Source organism: Mugil cephalus, chromosome 22 (assembly GCF_022458985.1).
Source record: "Mugil cephalus isolate CIBA_MC_2020 chromosome 22, CIBA_Mcephalus_1.1, whole genome shotgun sequence".
NCBI lineage: Eukaryota > Metazoa > Chordata > Actinopteri > Mugiliformes > Mugilidae > Mugil > Mugil cephalus.
In genome coordinates, this window is record NC_061791.1 from 5,829,613 (window position 1) to 5,847,964 (window position 18,352).

At 40.6% G+C, this 18,352-nt stretch overlaps 4 protein-coding genes across 6 annotated transcripts; 3 read left to right on the forward strand and 1 right to left on the reverse strand.

Annotated features, from left to right (window-relative positions):
* The first annotated feature begins 381 nt into the window (after positions 1-381).
* hcls1 (hematopoietic cell-specific Lyn substrate 1) lies at positions 382-5,998 on the forward strand. 3 transcript variants are annotated; one of them, XM_047575709.1, is made up of 17 exons: positions 382-513; positions 1,260-1,343; positions 1,447-1,520; positions 2,027-2,150; positions 2,267-2,377; positions 2,581-2,635; positions 2,724-2,834; positions 2,927-3,037; positions 3,110-3,220; positions 3,294-3,404; positions 3,487-3,542; positions 3,938-4,007; positions 4,154-4,302; positions 4,379-4,564; positions 5,182-5,338; positions 5,418-5,486; positions 5,614-5,998. In XM_047575709.1, exons 2-17 carry the CDS (start codon positions 1,260-1,262, stop codon positions 5,745-5,747), a joined length of 1,713 nt encoding a protein of 570 aa, XP_047431665.1. In that variant the 5' UTR covers positions 382-513; the 3' UTR covers positions 5,748-5,998. The 3 variants fall into 3 exon arrangements, with proteins under 3 accessions (XP_047431665.1, XP_047431666.1, XP_047431667.1); XM_047575710.1 differs by lacking the exon at positions 3,110-3,220; XM_047575711.1 differs by lacking the exons at positions 2,927-3,037; positions 3,110-3,220; positions 3,294-3,404.
* Positions 5,999-6,248: 250 nt separating this feature from the next.
* Positions 6,249-7,780, reverse strand: llph (LLP homolog, long-term synaptic facilitation factor). Its single transcript, XM_047575714.1, has 3 exons — positions 7,678-7,780; positions 6,857-7,085; positions 6,249-6,739 (listed from the first exon to the last, which is right to left on the reverse strand). The coding sequence occupies exons 2-3, from the start codon at positions 7,071-7,073 to the stop codon at positions 6,576-6,578; spliced, it is 381 nt and encodes a 126-aa protein (XP_047431670.1). The 5' UTR covers positions 7,074-7,085; positions 7,678-7,780; the 3' UTR covers positions 6,249-6,575.
* A 69-nt stretch (positions 7,781-7,849) lies between these two features.
* Positions 7,850-9,851, forward strand: pex26 (peroxisomal biogenesis factor 26). Its single transcript, XM_047575712.1, has 5 exons — positions 7,850-8,206; positions 8,290-8,430; positions 8,915-9,240; positions 9,323-9,463; positions 9,567-9,851. Exons 1-5 carry the CDS (start codon positions 8,007-8,009, stop codon positions 9,671-9,673), a joined length of 915 nt encoding a protein of 304 aa, XP_047431668.1. The 5' UTR covers positions 7,850-8,006; the 3' UTR covers positions 9,674-9,851.
* Positions 9,852-10,764: 913 nt separating this feature from the next.
* usp18 (ubiquitin specific peptidase 18) lies at positions 10,765-16,582 on the forward strand. Its single transcript, XM_047576000.1, has 10 exons — positions 10,765-10,987; positions 12,075-12,171; positions 12,304-12,446; positions 12,533-12,612; positions 12,709-12,843; positions 13,431-13,526; positions 13,605-13,766; positions 13,839-13,970; positions 14,132-14,175; positions 15,396-16,582. The coding sequence occupies exons 1-10, from the start codon at positions 10,924-10,926 to the stop codon at positions 15,466-15,468; spliced, it is 1,026 nt and encodes a 341-aa protein (XP_047431956.1). The 5' UTR covers positions 10,765-10,923; the 3' UTR covers positions 15,469-16,582.
* Positions 16,583-18,352: the final 1,770 nt, after the last annotated feature.

The following is an 18,352-nucleotide window of genomic DNA, read 5'->3' on the forward strand; positions in this document are numbered from 1 at the left end:
TAAACCTGAACATATGCATGTAAATCAGATTTAAAATTGGAGAACAACTGAAAACAAAGTGATTTTGTCGTTCTAACACTGATGCTTGGTTTGAGAGCTCCCACTTCTGTGAGTTGTGTGAGTCTGCCCTCGTGTGTTGTTTCTCCAATACAGCTCCCTAAATCACAACCTCTGCGTTTTATTGATGAACATAAACATTGAACATTTGAATTTCCGAGGGAACGTGAATGCAGCATTTTATTTTTATTTTTATTTTATTTCATTTATTAAACGCCTTTCTTCTAATTATTTTTTTTTAGCTACCCCATAAATAGAAACGACGCCATCACTAATAAATTGTCAAAATAAATGTGAACGACGTTTGCGCTATTTACACCAACGCGCGTTCACGTGTGTCGGATCCGCGTTCACTCGTCGCCCGTCACTCTGCCACAACTTGAGTGAAGACCCTCAAGATAAATTTGTTGTCGTAATATCCATCTGCATACGGAAATACTGCACAACAACTGAAAGGTAATGTTATATATATATTTTTTCCTTCAAAACTAATGAACACGCCTGTATGTTCGGTGTTTTTTTTCTCTTTATTCATTTTTTCCGCCTAATTAAGGAAGTAGATTTAGGCAGACGTAGTTAAAAGTTTGGAGCAGCAAATCCGTTTCTGCAAGTTCTGTAATAATTTTACATTTTGAGACGTGAAATATGAGCATTATGTGCAAAAAAGTATTCATATAGTGGAGTTAAATGTGAAAGCTTAACGTTAAATAGCTTTGTAGAACATTAATTACAATATAATGTCCAGGATTACTGCTATTGTACTTACTAGACTATTATTACCATATATAATAATGAAAATGTGACCGGAATAGGAGAGTAAATACAAAATTTAGATAATTAATAGCATTAACGAACATTCATTTTGAAAAATATTCTCTATTCCTCTTAAGAGACAAACACCCTTATTTTCAGTTTCCTATCTGAGAATGAGTCACTACGTTGCTTAATTCCCTTAAATATTACAGTAGTTAATTCTGTATTATAGTTGTAAGTTGAGGTGTTAAAGTGTGTTTCGTTATGGAGAAGCTTCATGTTGAAAATAACTTCCCTTTTGAGACTTCAGCAAACGGTGGTCAGAGCCTGTGGTTGTATTTCAGCCTTCAAATAAACTCTGAACAATGGTTTTCAATATGTCCTCTCATGAAGCCATGAGGATGTCATTAATCAACGTGTTGATATGTAACTGAGTTTTATTTCCCCAGATGTGGAAGTCAGTCGTGGGCCACAATGTGAACATGAAGGTGGCTTCAGAGGGCGACGACTGGGAGACGGACCCTGACTTTGAGGTGCTGCGTACTTCCTGGAGGGTGCATCCCTGCAAGGTGTTTCTATGTCGGGTTGACACTCTCGCACACTCGCTCAACACATTATGATTGTTTGTCACTGCAGAATGACGTGTCGGAGCAGGAGCAGAGGTGGGGAGCCAAGACCATCGAGGGCTCGGGACGCAAAGAACACATCAGGTAATAAGAAATGATGAGTGCTGAGACGATGCAGAGAAATGCAGATCAGAGTGACTGGTGTGCAGAAACAGGAAGAGGAAGTGAGAGCTAAGAACGGGCAGCAAGTCTTTCCTAATATGGATGATATATGATGGTGACGCTTTGACTGTGAGATTTAAACCTCTGGTCACAGTTTGAGAAAATAAACTTAGACAGTAAGAATAAGTCTAGAAGCCGGTGGTGTTAGGACGTGTTTAATAATGAATGTTTTGTGACTTTCCAGTTTTCTCTAGAAGGATATTTATTTCATCTTTTTGATCTGGAAAAACTTGCAGTGCATTTGCACCCTAACACATTTATTAAGCGCTTACTAACGTTGGAATTCGATGATTTATTAGAAAGTGTGTGATCATTTTTGTACTATTTATGTCCTGTGTGGAGCACCTTAGATGTTACCGATGAATGTCCCATGTTGGTAAAATATTACTGATTATTACTGATAACATCGGTGTGTATGATTCCTTCAGTGTAGCAGAGCTCAGAAACAAAGTGGCTGTGGAGCATGAGCAGGTGAAGCAGAAGGAGACAACTCCCAAAGCGTCCTATGGATATGGAGGGAAGTTTGGAGTGGAGAAGGACCGAATGGACAAGGTCAACAAAAACTTAATTTTATTAGTTGAAATATATTCATGTGCTCCTCTTGTCTTGTTTACTGCCAGTTTGTCCTTGACTCTGCACTGATTCGATTGGATCTTTGCTCCGTGTAGGTGGCTGTGGGTCACGACTATGTGGCCAAGGTCGACCAACACTCCTCCCAGAAAGATGCGGCACAAGGGTTCGGTGGGAAATTCGGTGTTCAGAAAGACCGCGTTGATAAGGTGAGAAGACACGTGGACTCTTTTGCAGCTTCAGAAACACTGAGAATTGACAGGGAAAACTACAAGAAGAAATATAACACCAATTCAGCACTTCAATATCATGCAGACGATGTCTTCCTCTATGTTCTTTCTGTATCTATCATCACATCACGTTCATAGATATTTTTACAGTTTCTATCAATGTCTCTGTTGTGTATCTGCAGTCTGCCATGGGCTTCGAATACAAAGGGGAAGTACAGCAACATGCATCTCAAAAAGGTAGCTGCACCGCCCACCCTCTCATTTACAGTTCAATGACAAGCTTTCACAAGTTTCTACCAAGCATTCAAGGTTTTCTTTATTTCAGATTACTCCAAGGGATTTGGAGGGAAGTATGGTGTTGAGAAGGAGAAAGTGGACAAAGCAGCGTTGGGCTACGACTATAAAGGCCAGACAGAGAAGCACCAGTCACAAAAAGGTCAGTTCAGCTTGTAGCAACTTGTGTCAGTCGACTAGTTTTTACTTTTTTGCTTGATGTTCGCTTTATTTTATGTCTTGTCTTTTTATCAGACTACTCTAAAGGATTCGGAGGGAAGTACGGGGTGGAGAAGGAGAAGGTGGACAAAGCTGCTCTGGGTTACGACTACAAGGGAGAAACGGAGAAGCACCAGTCACAGAAAGGTGAGTTAATGCTGGAGGTCAGTCGTTAGCTCTGACACATTTTGGCCTTGCTTTATTCTGGATTCTTTTCAGATTACTCCAAGGGGTTTGGAGGGAAGTACGGGGTTGAGAAGGAGAAGGTGGACAAAGCTGCGTTGGGGTACGACTATAAAAGCGAGACGGAGAAGCACCAGTCACAGAAAGGTGAGTTAATAGTGGAGGTCAGGCGTTAGCTCTGAAACATTTTTGGCCTTGCTTTATTCTGGATTCTTCTCAGATTACTCCAAGGGGTTTGGAGGGAAGTACGGGGTTGAGAAGGAGAAAGTGGACAAAGCTGCACTGGGGTACGACTATAAAAGCGAGACAGAGAAACATCAGTCACAAAAAGGTGAGAAAAAAAAAAACCTCAGATCTGTCATTTGAAAACGTCAGAGGAGTTCATCAGTCTGATCAAACCTTTTTGTGTTTAGATTACTCAGCTGGTTTCGGTGGTCGTTACGGAGTACAGGCAGACCGCATGGATAAGGTCAGTGTGAACGAGGAAACTATTCATGATCTTAAATAAATTCTTTGTTTAATCTGCAATGAAAAAGTAGGTTTCCCAGAAAGGGATTACAAGTAGAAACAACAACCACAAACATGAGTGTGTCACATTACTGACATTGTTTCAACCTGTTCTTTGCACAGAGTTTAATTTGTCTTTGGTCAGATCTAAATCTGGCGGCAGTGACACATCAGGCCGGATGTGTTGTCTCAAACCGTTTAAAAATGCCTCTAGCAACCAGAGACAGGAAGCACATTCAAAATTCAGATTTTCTACTACTAATCCACTAAATGAGTATTTTTTTCAGCCATTATTGAAGAATTTCATCTGTCCTGAAGGACTGTAAATAAATCTTTCCCTCTATTATTAACCTCTAGAGTGCTGCTGGCTTCTCAGACATGGACAGACCAGCATCTTCTTATGAAAAGACGCAGCCAATAGAGGCTTGTAAGTGTTTTTGTTCAACATAATTAACTGCGCCTTCTGTCGGCTGAGCAATTAAATCCACAGCTTTTGCACCGTTTCCGTGTTTGAGCAGTTAGAAACGCTGACTGTAGCTAATGCACCTTTTCATTTCCATCTTCATTATGCAGCGAGTGCAGGTGCAGGGAAGCTGAAGGCACGCTTCGAGAACATGGCCAAAGCTTCTGATGAAGAGAACAGGAAGAAAGCCGAAGAGGAGAGAGCGAGGCGACAAGCCAGAGAGAGCAGGGAGAGAGAGGAGGCCAAGCGCAGGCAGCAGGTAACTACGCAGCAGTGTGAACGTGAGCTATGATGAGCTGTTTCCACTGCACGTATGATGATGTTGTTTTCTTCAGGAGGAGGACTCAAGAGAGGAGGAGTTTGCTCCACCACTACCCGTTCGAAATGTGGAGCCAGAGCCAGAGCCAGAGCCAGAGCCAGAACCAGAACCAGAACAGGAGCCAGAACATGAACCAGAAGACCACTATGACATGCCAGAGGGTGAAGAAATACGTAGGCCACTGCCAGTGCCAGAGCCAGAGGTGAGATCCACACATCAATCCTCCCTTCACATGTTAAAATCCTAGGGTGGACACCAGTCTCTCAGCGCTTAAGCGCCGTTCACGTTGACTTCCAGGTTTTGAATTTGGTGTCTCTGTCTCAGTGATAATGCAGTCGAGACAAAGTCGTCCAGGAGTGGTTACTAATATAACAGAGGTTCTATGAATTAGGCACAACACTGTCAGGAAGAATGAAATAGACGCTCAGCGTTGATGCAAGGTTTCTATACAGTCTTATGTTGATGTCTGGTTCATGTATGTTCTTCGTTATCTTGGGACGCTTGGACAAAACAATTTTCCTTCAATAAAGTGATCTTGAATCTAAAGATTCAGATTTAAAAAACTTGGCGTTAAGAGGACGGATTAGTCTTAGAAAGTAAAGATAGACAACGATGGAGAGATTTGCATTTGGAGATCACTTTTGTGACTAGAAAGGTAAATCCTCTGCACTGTTGTGTTAGTGTCCACTACTTAATTAGCCCATCTTCCCATCCGTGTGTTTAGTTTTCACTTCAATACATAAGAGGCACAAGCTGCACTGGGATTGTGTTAGCTCGTTTCCAGGATTTAAGGTGATAAAGTGATTTTCTTTTTTCCAGGACGAACCAGAGTATGATGAGCCCCCGGCCTTGCCTCCACGCACAGAAGATTTCCTCGACATGGAAGCCCCCCCTCCTCTGCCTGCAAGGCTGGAAGACGAGTCTAATGAAGGAGAATATGAGGAACTCGCTGATACTGCTCCTCCCGCGATGACAGGTCTGTCTCTGGGTAAAGTATCAATAAAACTGGAAGACTTTCACATTTAAAATGCATTAATATCAGTGTTTATTTACAGCTGTGGATAACGACTACGAAGATCTGTCATGTGGCCAGAAGGCAAGAGCAATTTATGACTACCAGGGAGGTAAGAATCTTCAGCCAAAGGACACAGTTCTCTTAACATACTTGCTGACACACTTTTAGTACCACAAGCAGATGTGTGGGTTACGATAATCATCTTTCTGCACATACTCGGTCTCTTTTTCTCACAGTGGAAGATGACGAGCTCTCCTTCAACCCGGATGACATCATCACCAACATAGAGATGATTGACGAGGGCTGGTGGAAGGGACAGTGTAACGGACGCACCGGCCTGTTCCCGGTCGCTTACGTTGAGCTGATATAGGCAACGATGTGATCCAGTATAATTTGCACATGCTTCACCTTAACAAGGTCACGTTTATTTGGGCTGAATTAAGCATTGTATACATGGCAAAGTTCAGCTCATTTCCCTTTTCTTTACTTCTCTGTGCTGTGTAATATCTCAGGTAGGATCAGGTGATGTAGGTAGGTATGACCAACATAAACGGTGACAATTAAAACCTTTTAACTGCAGTGTTCTGACGTTATGAGAGATAATAAAATATTTTAAAAGACTGCGTTGGTTACATCACCTGCTTTTGTCCACAGGGCAAGCGGTTACAGTAAATGAATGAATGTTGTATCCTCAGGCATAACATTTATTAACGCATCATATTCAGTTGCCTATTAGTATTTACTGAAAAAATAATAATAATAAATGACTGTGAAGTCACCCAAAGTGCCGGCTGGGATGATTGTTGCTCGCAAGGAGCGTGTCAAGTTGGTCCTGAATGTTTTGAAGTCAAACAGTGAATGAAACAAGCCATAGGAATAGAAATCATATTTTTATCTGAGTACAGAAAGATATAACTTGAGAGTAGAGGACACATGTGTTGAGCCACTGTGAACCCTTAAACAAGTTGTACATTCTTCAGGCTCGTTCTAAAAATCAAAAGCTGCTCTTCAGCGATTGTGAACAATTTCCTGCAGTGAACCTTTGCAAACCTTTATGCTCACTGGTGCAATTGTTTGTCTTACAATCCACTGAAGAGAGAAGGAGATTCACACTCATCATGTATAAAATGAAACATGATTCTGTGTTTCCGTGTCCAAAGTCTGTGAGATTAGCAAAGATGCTCAGGTTTCCCGTGTGTTACCAGGCAATTCCCTTCTTCTTCTTGCCCTGGCCACTTTTCTTTCCCATACGCTTGCCTTTCATTTTCTTGGCCTGCCGCTGGCCCATCCATGCAGGATACTGTCCATGTTCATCCAAAAGAGTTTTCTTGTTGCGCTTCTTGTCCATGTCCATCCTGTCATCTGAAAAGCAGACAAAGACAAAAGTGACAAACTCATAAATCAAACACTAATGTAAATATTTTGAACTTCTAACTCTTTAAACCTACAGACCAACATCATACACATCGTCTCACTCACCGTCACACTCGTCTTCAGCCATCTCAACATCCACCTTCTTCTTTATCTTCTCCGCCGGCACCACGGTGGCGATCTCCTGCACCTCGGCCATGGCATCATCTCCTTTCTTATCCAGACTCAGAGCTTGTTTCAGCCGGGCCAGCTCCTTGGGAGCGTTTTTCTTTCTCTTCTCTGCCCGCATCTTTCGCTTCCATTTACTCCGGAGGCTTTTTGCCATTTTAAGGATGTGCTGAAAGGACGATTGAATAATATTACACATTTTAAGAGAACGTGTAAATAAAAACATGCAAGTTCCTGTGAGACTAATTAGATATAAAGATCACAAGAATCCATCCTCTAACATCCATTATAAAACTACAGTAGCAAATGGACAGAAGAAAAAAAAATAAAGGGAGAATACTTTGACACATCTGTAAAACTTGAAACCTGATGTTTCAGTGTCAGGTTTAGTTTTGGATAATCATATCAACATCAACCAGTTGTGTTACATGGTGCTAAACGCCACACTCACGAGCTGGACACACAAAACACAGCACATGCCTGCAAGAAATCTGTCTATGGCTTTTAATAAACACAAAATATTACCACAATGAAACACGTTTATTGATTTATTTTGTCACAATTTAGGTTCCAATTTAGTTCTGTAGGTTATTTCAGTATGCTTGGTGAGAGTGTAGCAAGCTAACGGCTAATTAAACAGGCTGCTACCTCGTTAGCCTTCAATTTTTTAGCTTCTTTAAATAAAATAAAGCTATGTAAATGTAATAAAGTAAAGGTAATAAAGTCGACATTCCGCAACATAAAAGTCAAGCTTAACTTACATGAGTAGTTTATGACGGAGCTGTTGAAACGGCCTGGTTAACACAGACAGGAACACTACGGACACGTGTTTACAAGTTGAAGGGAAAAAAAATTATGACGCGTTTTGGAAGTAGCTGCAACGTGATTGGCTGCCGTTCACAGCGTGAAGAACGTCGCGTCTGATTGGCCAGCGTTCCAAACCCGGAAATACTAAGGATCATTAATGGTAAACAAAGTGTCGTGGCGAGAATAACGTGGAAAATAGCTATTATCACGGGTTTATTTAGCGCATAACTGTGTGGTAGCTTTGTTAACAGTTTAAGAATTTTATTTATTTTGTCTCGGAGTCATGAGCAGCTGCTCAGCCACTCAGGCTCCTGCTCGCAGCTTCGCCTCGGCCTGCAGCCCTCCACTCTCCTCCACTTCGATGCTCAACATGTTGGACACTGCTGCAGAGCAAATGATGGTCCACAGAGATTTCCAGGCGGCTTTTGACACATGCGAAAAAGGTCTGGTGGGCATAGCCAGCGTGGAGCAAGAGGACAACAGGTAACTGGTTTGAACTTCACCTTGAATCACTTCATCCTGGATGTAAATAACTTTTATGACTCTTTGTGTTTTATTCTCTGTAGATGGGGAGAGTTTAAGGCTAGTTTCTGCATCTTAGGGATCCAGGCTCTGGCTGAGATGAATCAGTGGCGCGGCGTTTTATCCTGGGTCCTTCAGCAGTATGAGCACCACGAGAAAATCCCAGCTAAAATAATGCAGATGTGGTGAGGAGAAACTCGTCTTTTGACATCTCAAGCCAAAAATTATAACTCACTCGGAGTAATTAAAATGTGGTTTCACACTTTTTATGTTAGTCCGGTACGATAAAGAATTTGAAAATGTCCCCTTAAGTTCTGGGAAAATTTAAACTGACTTAACCATTACCTTAACAATTAATCAAAATAATAATAATAATCATTGAAATCAGACTAGATTTCGGAAGTAGCCATTAGTTGCGGGTTTATTGTTGAGTAATCTGAGCAAAATGCACATCTTTTAAAAAGACAAGCACACTATAAGCACATTTTTGGATTATTTACATTTAATCTCCCTGTTTAAATCATTACGTGAGTATAAGGCTGTTTTTTGTTTGTACCTATTCAGGGAGTTTATCTGTCACTCTAATTAAGAAATGCTGCAAACTTTCATATATGTGTAAAAAATAACATAATGTACCAATTAAATCGAGGTTCTCTCCTCTTTTGGCAGCATACTTCTTTACTCCAAAGTGTGCGAGCCTGCTGTGATGCAGGAGGCCGCCAGAGTTTGGCTACACTGGCCGTCAAACAGCGGAGCGGCCGGGTTCAGGACAGTCGCAGAGCTCTATTTGTTGCACGTCCTCGTGCCTCTTGGAAACACGGAAGAGGCTCGGGAGCTGATTGTAGGCGAGATTGGTAGCGGTGCGTTCACAGAAGACCAGAGACGGATAGCGCTGGATTTTATAGAAGAAAAAGAACAACAGAGTCATGAACCGCCCCTAAATCCTGGGATTGATCCAAGCTCTGATATCGCTGCACATACAGCATCACATCAAGGTCTTATATTTCCGTCTCATTAAAAGCATTATTCTAAATAATGCATGCAGATGGCTATACTGATTCTGGTTTTCTCCTGCAGGTACAATAATCCATAAGCTTCAAGTCATGCTCAAGTTTTTATACAGAAAATTCCTGATGACTGGCTCTGGCTCGTTCCCTCTCCGGAGACTGTTTCTGGCTGCTGTCCTCCTCTACATGCTCATTGTCCGAATGGATCCAGGTTGGATGAAATGTTCATATTCATTCTGGCATCAAGCTTTTAGGAGTGATTATAAACAAACTGGTTCATTTCTTCCTGTCATATTTTTTTTGTTTGCCCACAGCTCTCCCTTCTTCGTTCATGTGGATTTCCAAACTTCTTCAGCTGCTCAAACAAGCGTGGAGTTCCGTGTTTGCGCCATATTATCAGACACAGAGCAAAGGACTGTAAAATATGACATTTAAGGTTCAACTTGAAAGAAAACTCAACGATTATATCTTTATTAAACCACGAAAGAGAGTGTTAATTTTTTTTTGTCAATGTGCAGTGTAAAAAAACGTGACAAGAATTTACAGTAAATATGTAAATATATGTTTTATGGAGTAGAATTAAAAGAAAGAGAGATGGATACTGTTGTGTTTTCACCACATTATTGACTTATTCTGACCTTCTCATCTTTTATCTATCACACAAATTCATTACAGTTCAGTACAATTTACTTGAATTTAAATTATGTTTTTATTTAACAAGTGTGAGATTAATTTTAACAACCTCAGACCGTATATGAAGTGTATGTATAAGCAGCCTGTGGAGCAGAGGATGCCTCTGAGGTCTTTGTCGCCCCCTTGAGGGAGACTCGGACCTGCGCACACGTTCAGGTGAGTTTAGTGTTTCATGAAACTGATGAATATGAAAAATACCACATAAAAGTTACACTCGACTGAAGCAGCTGTTAAAATATTCCACCTACAAAAAGGTTATTTTTCCACTTTTGAAAAGACATAACACAGTTACAACAATAAAATAAATAATATGTTAAGGACAAATAAAAGTAAAGGAGTAAAATGTCCATTGTTACTTACAGTAGCTAATTTATATTACATGTTAGTCGGTTGCCTGGTTTCAGTTACTTTTATCACCTATTTTACATTAATTTGTTGTAATTTTACGTATTCATCATGTCAGTTTGAACAATATTGGTGTTTATCCAGTGTAATCCTCCCATCTTCTACACACTGTGTTCCTCTCAGGCTTTCACAACTGTAAGTATTTCATGTTCCTTTACTTTATTCCCAATTATATAGTGTTATACACTGTTTATTTAACTTATTCATACATATATTTATTTCAGTTTAGAGACGAAGTGTGTATAAAACTGGAAATAACGTGGAAGTTTGTTTGTTTTTCATTTCAAAACTCAATTTTAACATTCTATTCATGTGTAGGCGGTAAATGTGATAAAATGTTAAGTTTTGTCTTCGTGTTATTGGCCGACTCTGCGCATGCCAGAATGTTAGGTTTCGATTTCAGCAAAGGGAACGGAAACCTATAAAACGAAAGTGAGCCCCGGTGAGGATGTTTACCGTGAAGTGACAGCTGTGTTTTAAGGTCCACTGTGTCCATTAAACCGATCCGTGAAGCTGAGCAGGTCGAGTCTCAGAACACGGACCAACTCCGCGTCGTTTACTGAAGAAGAGGAAATGAGTTCTTTTAGACGGTTACTGTTGGTATTTTCCTCTAAGTGTGGTGACCACAGCCATGTCGGTAAGTAAACAATTTACAATCTCATAATTTTAATAGAAAAGAAGGCACGAAAAAACTGTGTAATGTAGTACAATAGCCCCCCAGTGGTGGAACAAACATTAATTAATTAATTAATTAATTAACGAAATAAAAATACTTTGTCGTCAATTAAATGAGTAGTCGTTAAAGTAATTTTTATTTATTTTTTTTTATAGTCGCCATATTCTGCATTAAGTATGTTTACTTTAAATACCTGAAGTACACTTCCTTCCCTGTTCATATTTATTGACTTTATATATATAGTGTCTACTTAGCATGGACACTTTTAGTTACCTGAAACCTAACTTTCCAGTTTGTGCCCTATAATGTAGTACAGTTTACCACCTGCACACAATTAAAATACCTAGCTGGGTGAAAGAATACACACCGCTTTTCTTTTTTAACTATAGGTGTACTTCTGTCATTTTTTACAGCCTAAAATTGTGTGGTAATCCTCAACAACCCCTTAATTGACAATTTGTCATCTTTGGCAACGATACAATTAATCTCCTTGGGCCCCAGTCGCCACCTGTAAAAAAAAAAATAAATCAATCTGCTATGTGTTTTTGGTCCCTGTTACGGCAAAAATAAGGTGAAGAGTGAAACAAGGTGACTGTTGACAGGTGAAGAACAGCCCTCCCAGTCTACTTCTAAAGCCCTGACTTTATCCCCACCTCCTGAGGTGTGGCTGATTAAACCACTGCACGGCCGACAGGGGGAACTGACTCATTCATAACCAAGATTTCTGTTGTCATTTCTTTTTCTCTTCCCAGCCATTAAATCCCTCAGGTGTGTTCCAGTGACAAAGAAATCAAAATACTGCCGTTGGATCCGTGTGTGAAATAAAAACCCAAACGTGTCTCATGCTCTGTCGCCTGCAAAATGATTGATGTATTGTTTTAACCATACGTGATGTGGGTGTTCTGCAACTGATATTTTGAGCCCACGCTAATTCTGCTGTTATATTTTTTATTTAATTTACACAAATGCAAACAGCCACTAAGCCCGTGGCCCGGGCATGGATTTAAGCTGTCTCAAACTTTGTTATTTAACCTTTTTGATGTCTCAGGAATGAGAGGCCTACCCAATGAGCATCTGTCCTGCTGTGCCAACACGTTGCTGCAGACCCTTTCCGCTACCTGGGAATTAGCAGACCTGCTGGAAAAGTAAGATCACAAAGTTTAAGTTTTATTAGCGTGGCAGAAAACAAACATTGAAGGTAACTGGTGTCTACCTGGGCACAAATGCGGATTTTCTCTAAAAAGTTGAGATTAATAACAATATATGTGTTTCATAAGGTGGGAACCGGCCGGTGTGCAATCAGAGGGTGGTAATGTCCCCCTCCAGCTGAAGCGACTCCTTGCGTCCATGCGGAGCGACGACCCTCAGCCCGCCTCTAATCGTGACTTCCTCCGATGTCTGCACAGAAACCGCATTCAGCGTACGAGCCACAAACTAACACAGCGAATATCTCACATTGCTGTGGTTAATTTCACAACCTGAAACAATGACAATGTCACTTTGCAGTCAGCGTGCAGCATGACGCTGATGAGGTGTTCCTCTCCATTCTGAACTTCATGCAACAGCAGATGGACAACAAAGCTCTGGTTAGTCTTCAGTCACAATTGCTTTTCTCTTCTTCTTCTTCTTCTTCTTCTTCTGAATGTATTGTTGTGAAATATTTGCTTGTATTTCTCTGCCAGGCTGATGAAATCCAGAATCTGTACAGGATTTCAGTGGAGACCCAGCTGCAGTGTTTATACTGCACCTCCATCCAGACTCATGGGAGCTTCTTGCTCAGCCTGCCTCTGCATATAAAGGAGGATCACAACTCTCTGGTGCCATTTCTCTCTTTTTTGTGTGTGTGTGCAAATGTAGATTTTATTTTAGAGGATTTTTTGTCACTATGTATATGAAAATATAAGACAATTCCAATATGCTAAATTTAGCATCACTTAGCCTCTGATAATCTGATAATCTGAGCAGCCAGTTTCTTGCTATGGAGCTAACAAACTCCTCCTGTAACCGCCTCTAGATCTGACTAATTAAAACCTTATATAATGTTTGTTGAATACATACAAAAACTAAAGTGTAATGTGTAGCGTTTTGTGGTTCTGTGAGTACAACAATACTCTTTAAAGTCTCTCTTCCAGGTCAAGAAACACTCTGGCAAACATCCTCTATAAGAACACAATTTATTGATGATGCACTTGTGTTTTTGAGAGATTGAACTCATTTAATTAGACATGCTGGTGTGGGATTTTATTCAATTAAGAACCAGTGATTCCAATATGCTAAGCTAAGCTAGCTGGCTGCTGCTGTATGTAACATTCAGACTTGAGAGTGGCTTTAACTCTTGTCAAAAAAGAAAAGAGCATATATATGAAAACGTCAATCCACTACTTCAAACTGTGAACTCTTTCAGGAAGGCTGCATGAAGTCCTTCTTTGAGCAACAGGAGCTAAAGGACATGAACAGCTGCTACTGTACAAAGTGTGAATGCAAGACTCCATCCAAACAGGTGAGGCTTTGTTTAAAATACAACCCAAATACATTTGCCGACGTAGTCTTCAGCTCAGACATTTCATTTGTCTTTCAGGGTGTCAAACTCCTCTCCTTGCCTCCTATCTTGTCCATTCAACTCAAGCGATATCGGAACATGCGTGGTTCCACCAGGAAGCTTGACTGCAAAGTCACTTTTCCCGAAAGCTTTAACTTCTCTGAGATGGTTCCAGAAGCATTTTCCGCAGGGTTTGCTCAGGTACTTTCTTTTTCTTTTGTGCAATCTGGATATTAGATCTCTTGTTAACTAAGCCTTTGTGTGTTCTGACAGGATGACTGCAGGTACACTTTGTATGCAGTTGTGGTGCACGCTGGATATGCAGCGTTTGGGCACTATACAGCCTACGTTCACAACGCGGTGAAGAACTGCTGGTACTACGCTGATGACTGCAGTGTGCAGCCGGTATGTCCAGTATGAAATCTCTGTCGTACACCTCATAGCCTTCTTTTCACTAGTAGCCCAACACAAAGTTTCACTCGCAACTTGTTCAAGAAGGATTTTTGTTTTGTTGCAAATTTGTGTTTAATTTAATATCTGATTTTGACTGAAACTCCTGACTCCAGACCTCTTGGGAAAAAGTGCGGAAAACATACGGAGGACGTGACGGGTAAATTGCTCATCTGTTTTTATCTCTTCTGTCGTGTGTCTGTAAGAGAACGTGTTAGGAAATGCAGTTGCTTTCTTGATGAGAAGTAAGAAAGGTAGATTAGCATCTTTACGCACGAGTTGGCTTAGCTTAGCATAAAGGCTGTGAAATGAAGCAAACAACTAGCCTGGTTCTGTCCAGATGCAGTCAACTCTGCATACTGACTCACTCAGACGGATAATGTTGGATAATCTTCACTGGGTTAACTCGACTGTGGTGTGCCTCAGGGCTCTTTTCTGGTTCACCTGTTATTTCATGATTACTCTTATTATGTCATACTCTTCATAGATGTAACATTATTTTAAGGATACTTTAAATCTTTATTTATCTTTCCTCACAAATTCTCCTTTAATGATGAATAGATTCGAAGTTTGAATACATTTTAAGATTTTTCTTATTTTTGGGCATGGACTTCACCCATTAACTCCAGCTTTTATGCTAAGCTAAGCTAACTGTCTTTAGCTTCAATCACTATACAGACGATGTTCTAATGTCTGTTTACAAGACAGCAATTAACTGTGTTTCTAAATATGACAAATTGTTCCTTCAATTGCCCAAAAGAGACGAGGCAGAGGGGAAGACGTTTTAAAATTAAAGTTAAATAAAAGTTAGAATTATTTTAACACAGAGCGTTGTTCAGATTTTTATTTCTTCTCACGCCATCGCCTTTAAATTGGGGTTTCAACCTCCCATGCCTCCAGCAAGAAGCGACAAAGAACATTTGACATCCATTTTAACTTGCTAAAACTGGCTTCCAGTGGTTTTGGGGTTAAATTTGAGATTTTATTAATAACATTTAAAGACCTAAACGCTTGACCCCTGCTGGCATCACGGAGCTTTTATCTTCCTACTCGCAGCAACAGCTTTAGATCTTTAGACAAAGCCTTATTGTCTCCTCTCCTTGGTCAAGATTAAACACTAGAAGGTGACCGCGTCTTTGCCACGAGGGCTCTCAAACTTTTGAACTCATAAACGGAGGAAATCCGTCTTGTCTGCCGTGTTGTCTTGTCTTTGAACAACAAACTGCTTCTTGACTAACACCTGGTATTTCTGTTCCTGTTTATCGTATTGAAAAAACTCCCTTTACTCCTTCTTCTCAAACTGTGATTTGAGCTTTGAACCTCGGAAATTGTTTTTTTAAAATAATTTTTAAAATCTAAATGTATTTTTTTTTATCCCAGGGGCACAGCCTACATGTTGATGTACAGAAGAGGTTCAAGAGAGGACAGACAACAACCTGATTTCTCTGGCTGAGATGATGGATCCAAATGAATCAGCAGTCATATAGGAACATGGGAGCTTTTGTTTTCTTGCACTAATTCATTGTAATTGTTGATTTTATTGTACATGGTGAAAATCTTATTTATTATATGCCTTATGTATATCATTATTATTATTATTGAGCACTTTGAGAATGTGACCCGACACAGTAATTTGTGCCAAGGACCAGTAGGTGGCGTTCAAGACTCAAAGCATGGAGTGTTTTCCACTCTGGGACCACACACACTGTCAGTGAGACTGGGGGGTGGGTTTGAAGAGAAGGCTTTGCTTAGATATTTACTGTTTTGGGGGAATACCTGCAATAGGAATCAATGTTCAGTTTACTTGACAGTCTAGGGCCAAATCATGAAATAACTAGTTTCAAATAACAAAAGCAATAACAAATCTGATTTAATGTGTTGTATTTTCCTGCTACCTGCTTTAATGCTATTTTTAAAAACATATTCGAAATGACATGCAATACTTTTTTTCATGCATTTGCTGATGCACAAACCACATCCATGTCACACGTTGGTGTCGTACACACATGCAGAAAACAATGAGGGGGACCATCTCACAATAAAACCTACGCCAGAACGTTGCAGTTGCAGTCACGACGCGTAAATGTTCGCCTCTAAAGCCTCTAACTGGGGCCTCTAAAGTTCCCACTCGTGTGGCCAAGAGTTGGGGGACCGTGTGAAATGGTGCCTATGTGCTGCAGAGCTGACAGAATGGAACATGTCTGCACAGTGCCAGAGGCAGCGGGCCTCATGCTTAGTCATCTCGATGCCGTATAGCACGGTACGCAGCTTTCTGTATGGGGGTATCTCCTTCCCACATTCAGAGCACAGACCAGGGATAGACGTCTGTGTCGTCTTGATCTGAGTCAGCCATTTTGCATTGTGTTCATGACGGGTGATCATAAGTCTTCTTCTGACTGGTGCAAAAGCTGACATTGGATATAGTCCCAGAAGAGTATTGTCCTACAAGTACCATCATGCACTGTTTTGGTCTGTAATGTAACACTCAGATAATTGGTTTCAAGCTGCTATAATCATTATTATTTTACATATATTGACAATATAGGAAATAAAGTGAGAAATACTAATGCACTGTTGCCCCTGAAATTAGCAAATAACCTCATTAGCTGTGAATCAAAGTAGAGAAATGCTGTGATGCTGGGGAGTTTTGTATTACGTAAACACTACTGGCTTACAGTGGTGCAAAGTTAAATGCTTTATTACGACACTTAATTAAAACACAGAGGTATTTGAACTTTACATCATTGCGTCATTTATACAAATTCATTTTACTGCATGTTCCTGGCAGCTGTTGTTAGTCCTGGCTTTTGGATTACAACAATAAAACCAAATTTCAACCTTCCATAAAATGTGAGCGATTAGTATTTACCAACAGTTTATAGTTCACATTCAGTCCACAACATTAACACCACTGATGTGCGCCACTTGCACTCGTGTAACACATGCAACAGTTTTAAGGTGAATTTCAACTAACCACTAATTTTAAGTCGTCAGTGAGTTGTAGAGAAGCGAAAGCACAGTATTTGTCCATGAATTTCTCAAATAAAGCATAGAAAATGGAAAATAATTCTGCTTATATAAAAGTCACATTAGGTGCATGCGTCCCCATTAGTCCCTGTTATTATAAGAAACATTACACTCTTATTTATTTCCAGAGAAATGACTCTCCCCTTTGTGAGGTTTTAATTAATTATACATGCTGCGGGACCATGTGCGAAGTAGAGGTTAGGTGAGCACCTGTTCGACGTCACCCTGACACTGACCACATCACAGATGCTAACAGTGCATCATGCCCCCAGGCCACGCGACCGTGCGTCACGAGCGCGTGAGGTTTTTGTCTCCATTGTGCGCTCGAGCCCCTGGTTGTGGTCACCGGCGACGCTTTATGGCACATCATAATCTCTGCAATTAAGGTTCAGCTCTTTGTCTTGATCAGGTGCTAGTCAGGCACCTAAGGACACTTTGTGTTGCGCTGTTTTGTCGTATCGTTCCGCTGGCAGCGGTGGTGATTGGCACAATAAATGTGTAAAACCACATTGTAAGCCCATATATGTTGTTAACACAGCCTCGGCAGGCACGTAGGCACGGTATTCCTCTGGGTTTGCAGTGCTGAGAGAATATAAGAAAGTTCATTAATGCTTTTAAGCCATTGTTGATGTGTGTTTACCAGTTACTAGGTGAGCACACCACTGTGATGCGAGGAATTTGAGAACCACTCTAAAATGTTCCCTTTTTTGTGTGTGTGCGGAGGATTTCACGGGCTTAGATAAACGCCTGTGTCTCACTTGATTGTTTCTGCAACGGGGCCAGCTAACGAATATTCCAGCCCTGTCGGTGTTTGATGATGATTTGCTCTTTGTCGTCACTTGTCGAAGGAAGCAGCCCTCATCTTCCATGGAAAGAAAGAGACAGAGAGAGCAGCAGCAGCAGCAGCAGCAGCAGCAAGGAAGCAGTAAAGCTGAACTGTGAACTGGCAGGCAAACTCTAACAGTCACAACGTTTGCCTTTTTAGACACATTACACAGCTCTGTGGCTCGAAAGACTTGTCCACCATTTTGGCCCAGAGTTAAACATCTCAACAATTTTCCATAACATTTCGTAAACCGACCTCTATCCTTTTCATAACAGACTGCAATAGGTCCAATCTCGTTTTTTTTTTGTTCTGTTTTTTGTTTTGTTTTTTAAATTTAGCATCATCATCCAGCCAAACTTCGTCTGATCCTTTGGCTAAAAAAATTTTTTAAAAAAATGTGTTGCCAGTTGTCCAGTTGTTATTATTCTGGTGTGACAGAAGCCCAACCCATTGAGGGACCAGACACTTTTATTTCATGCTGATT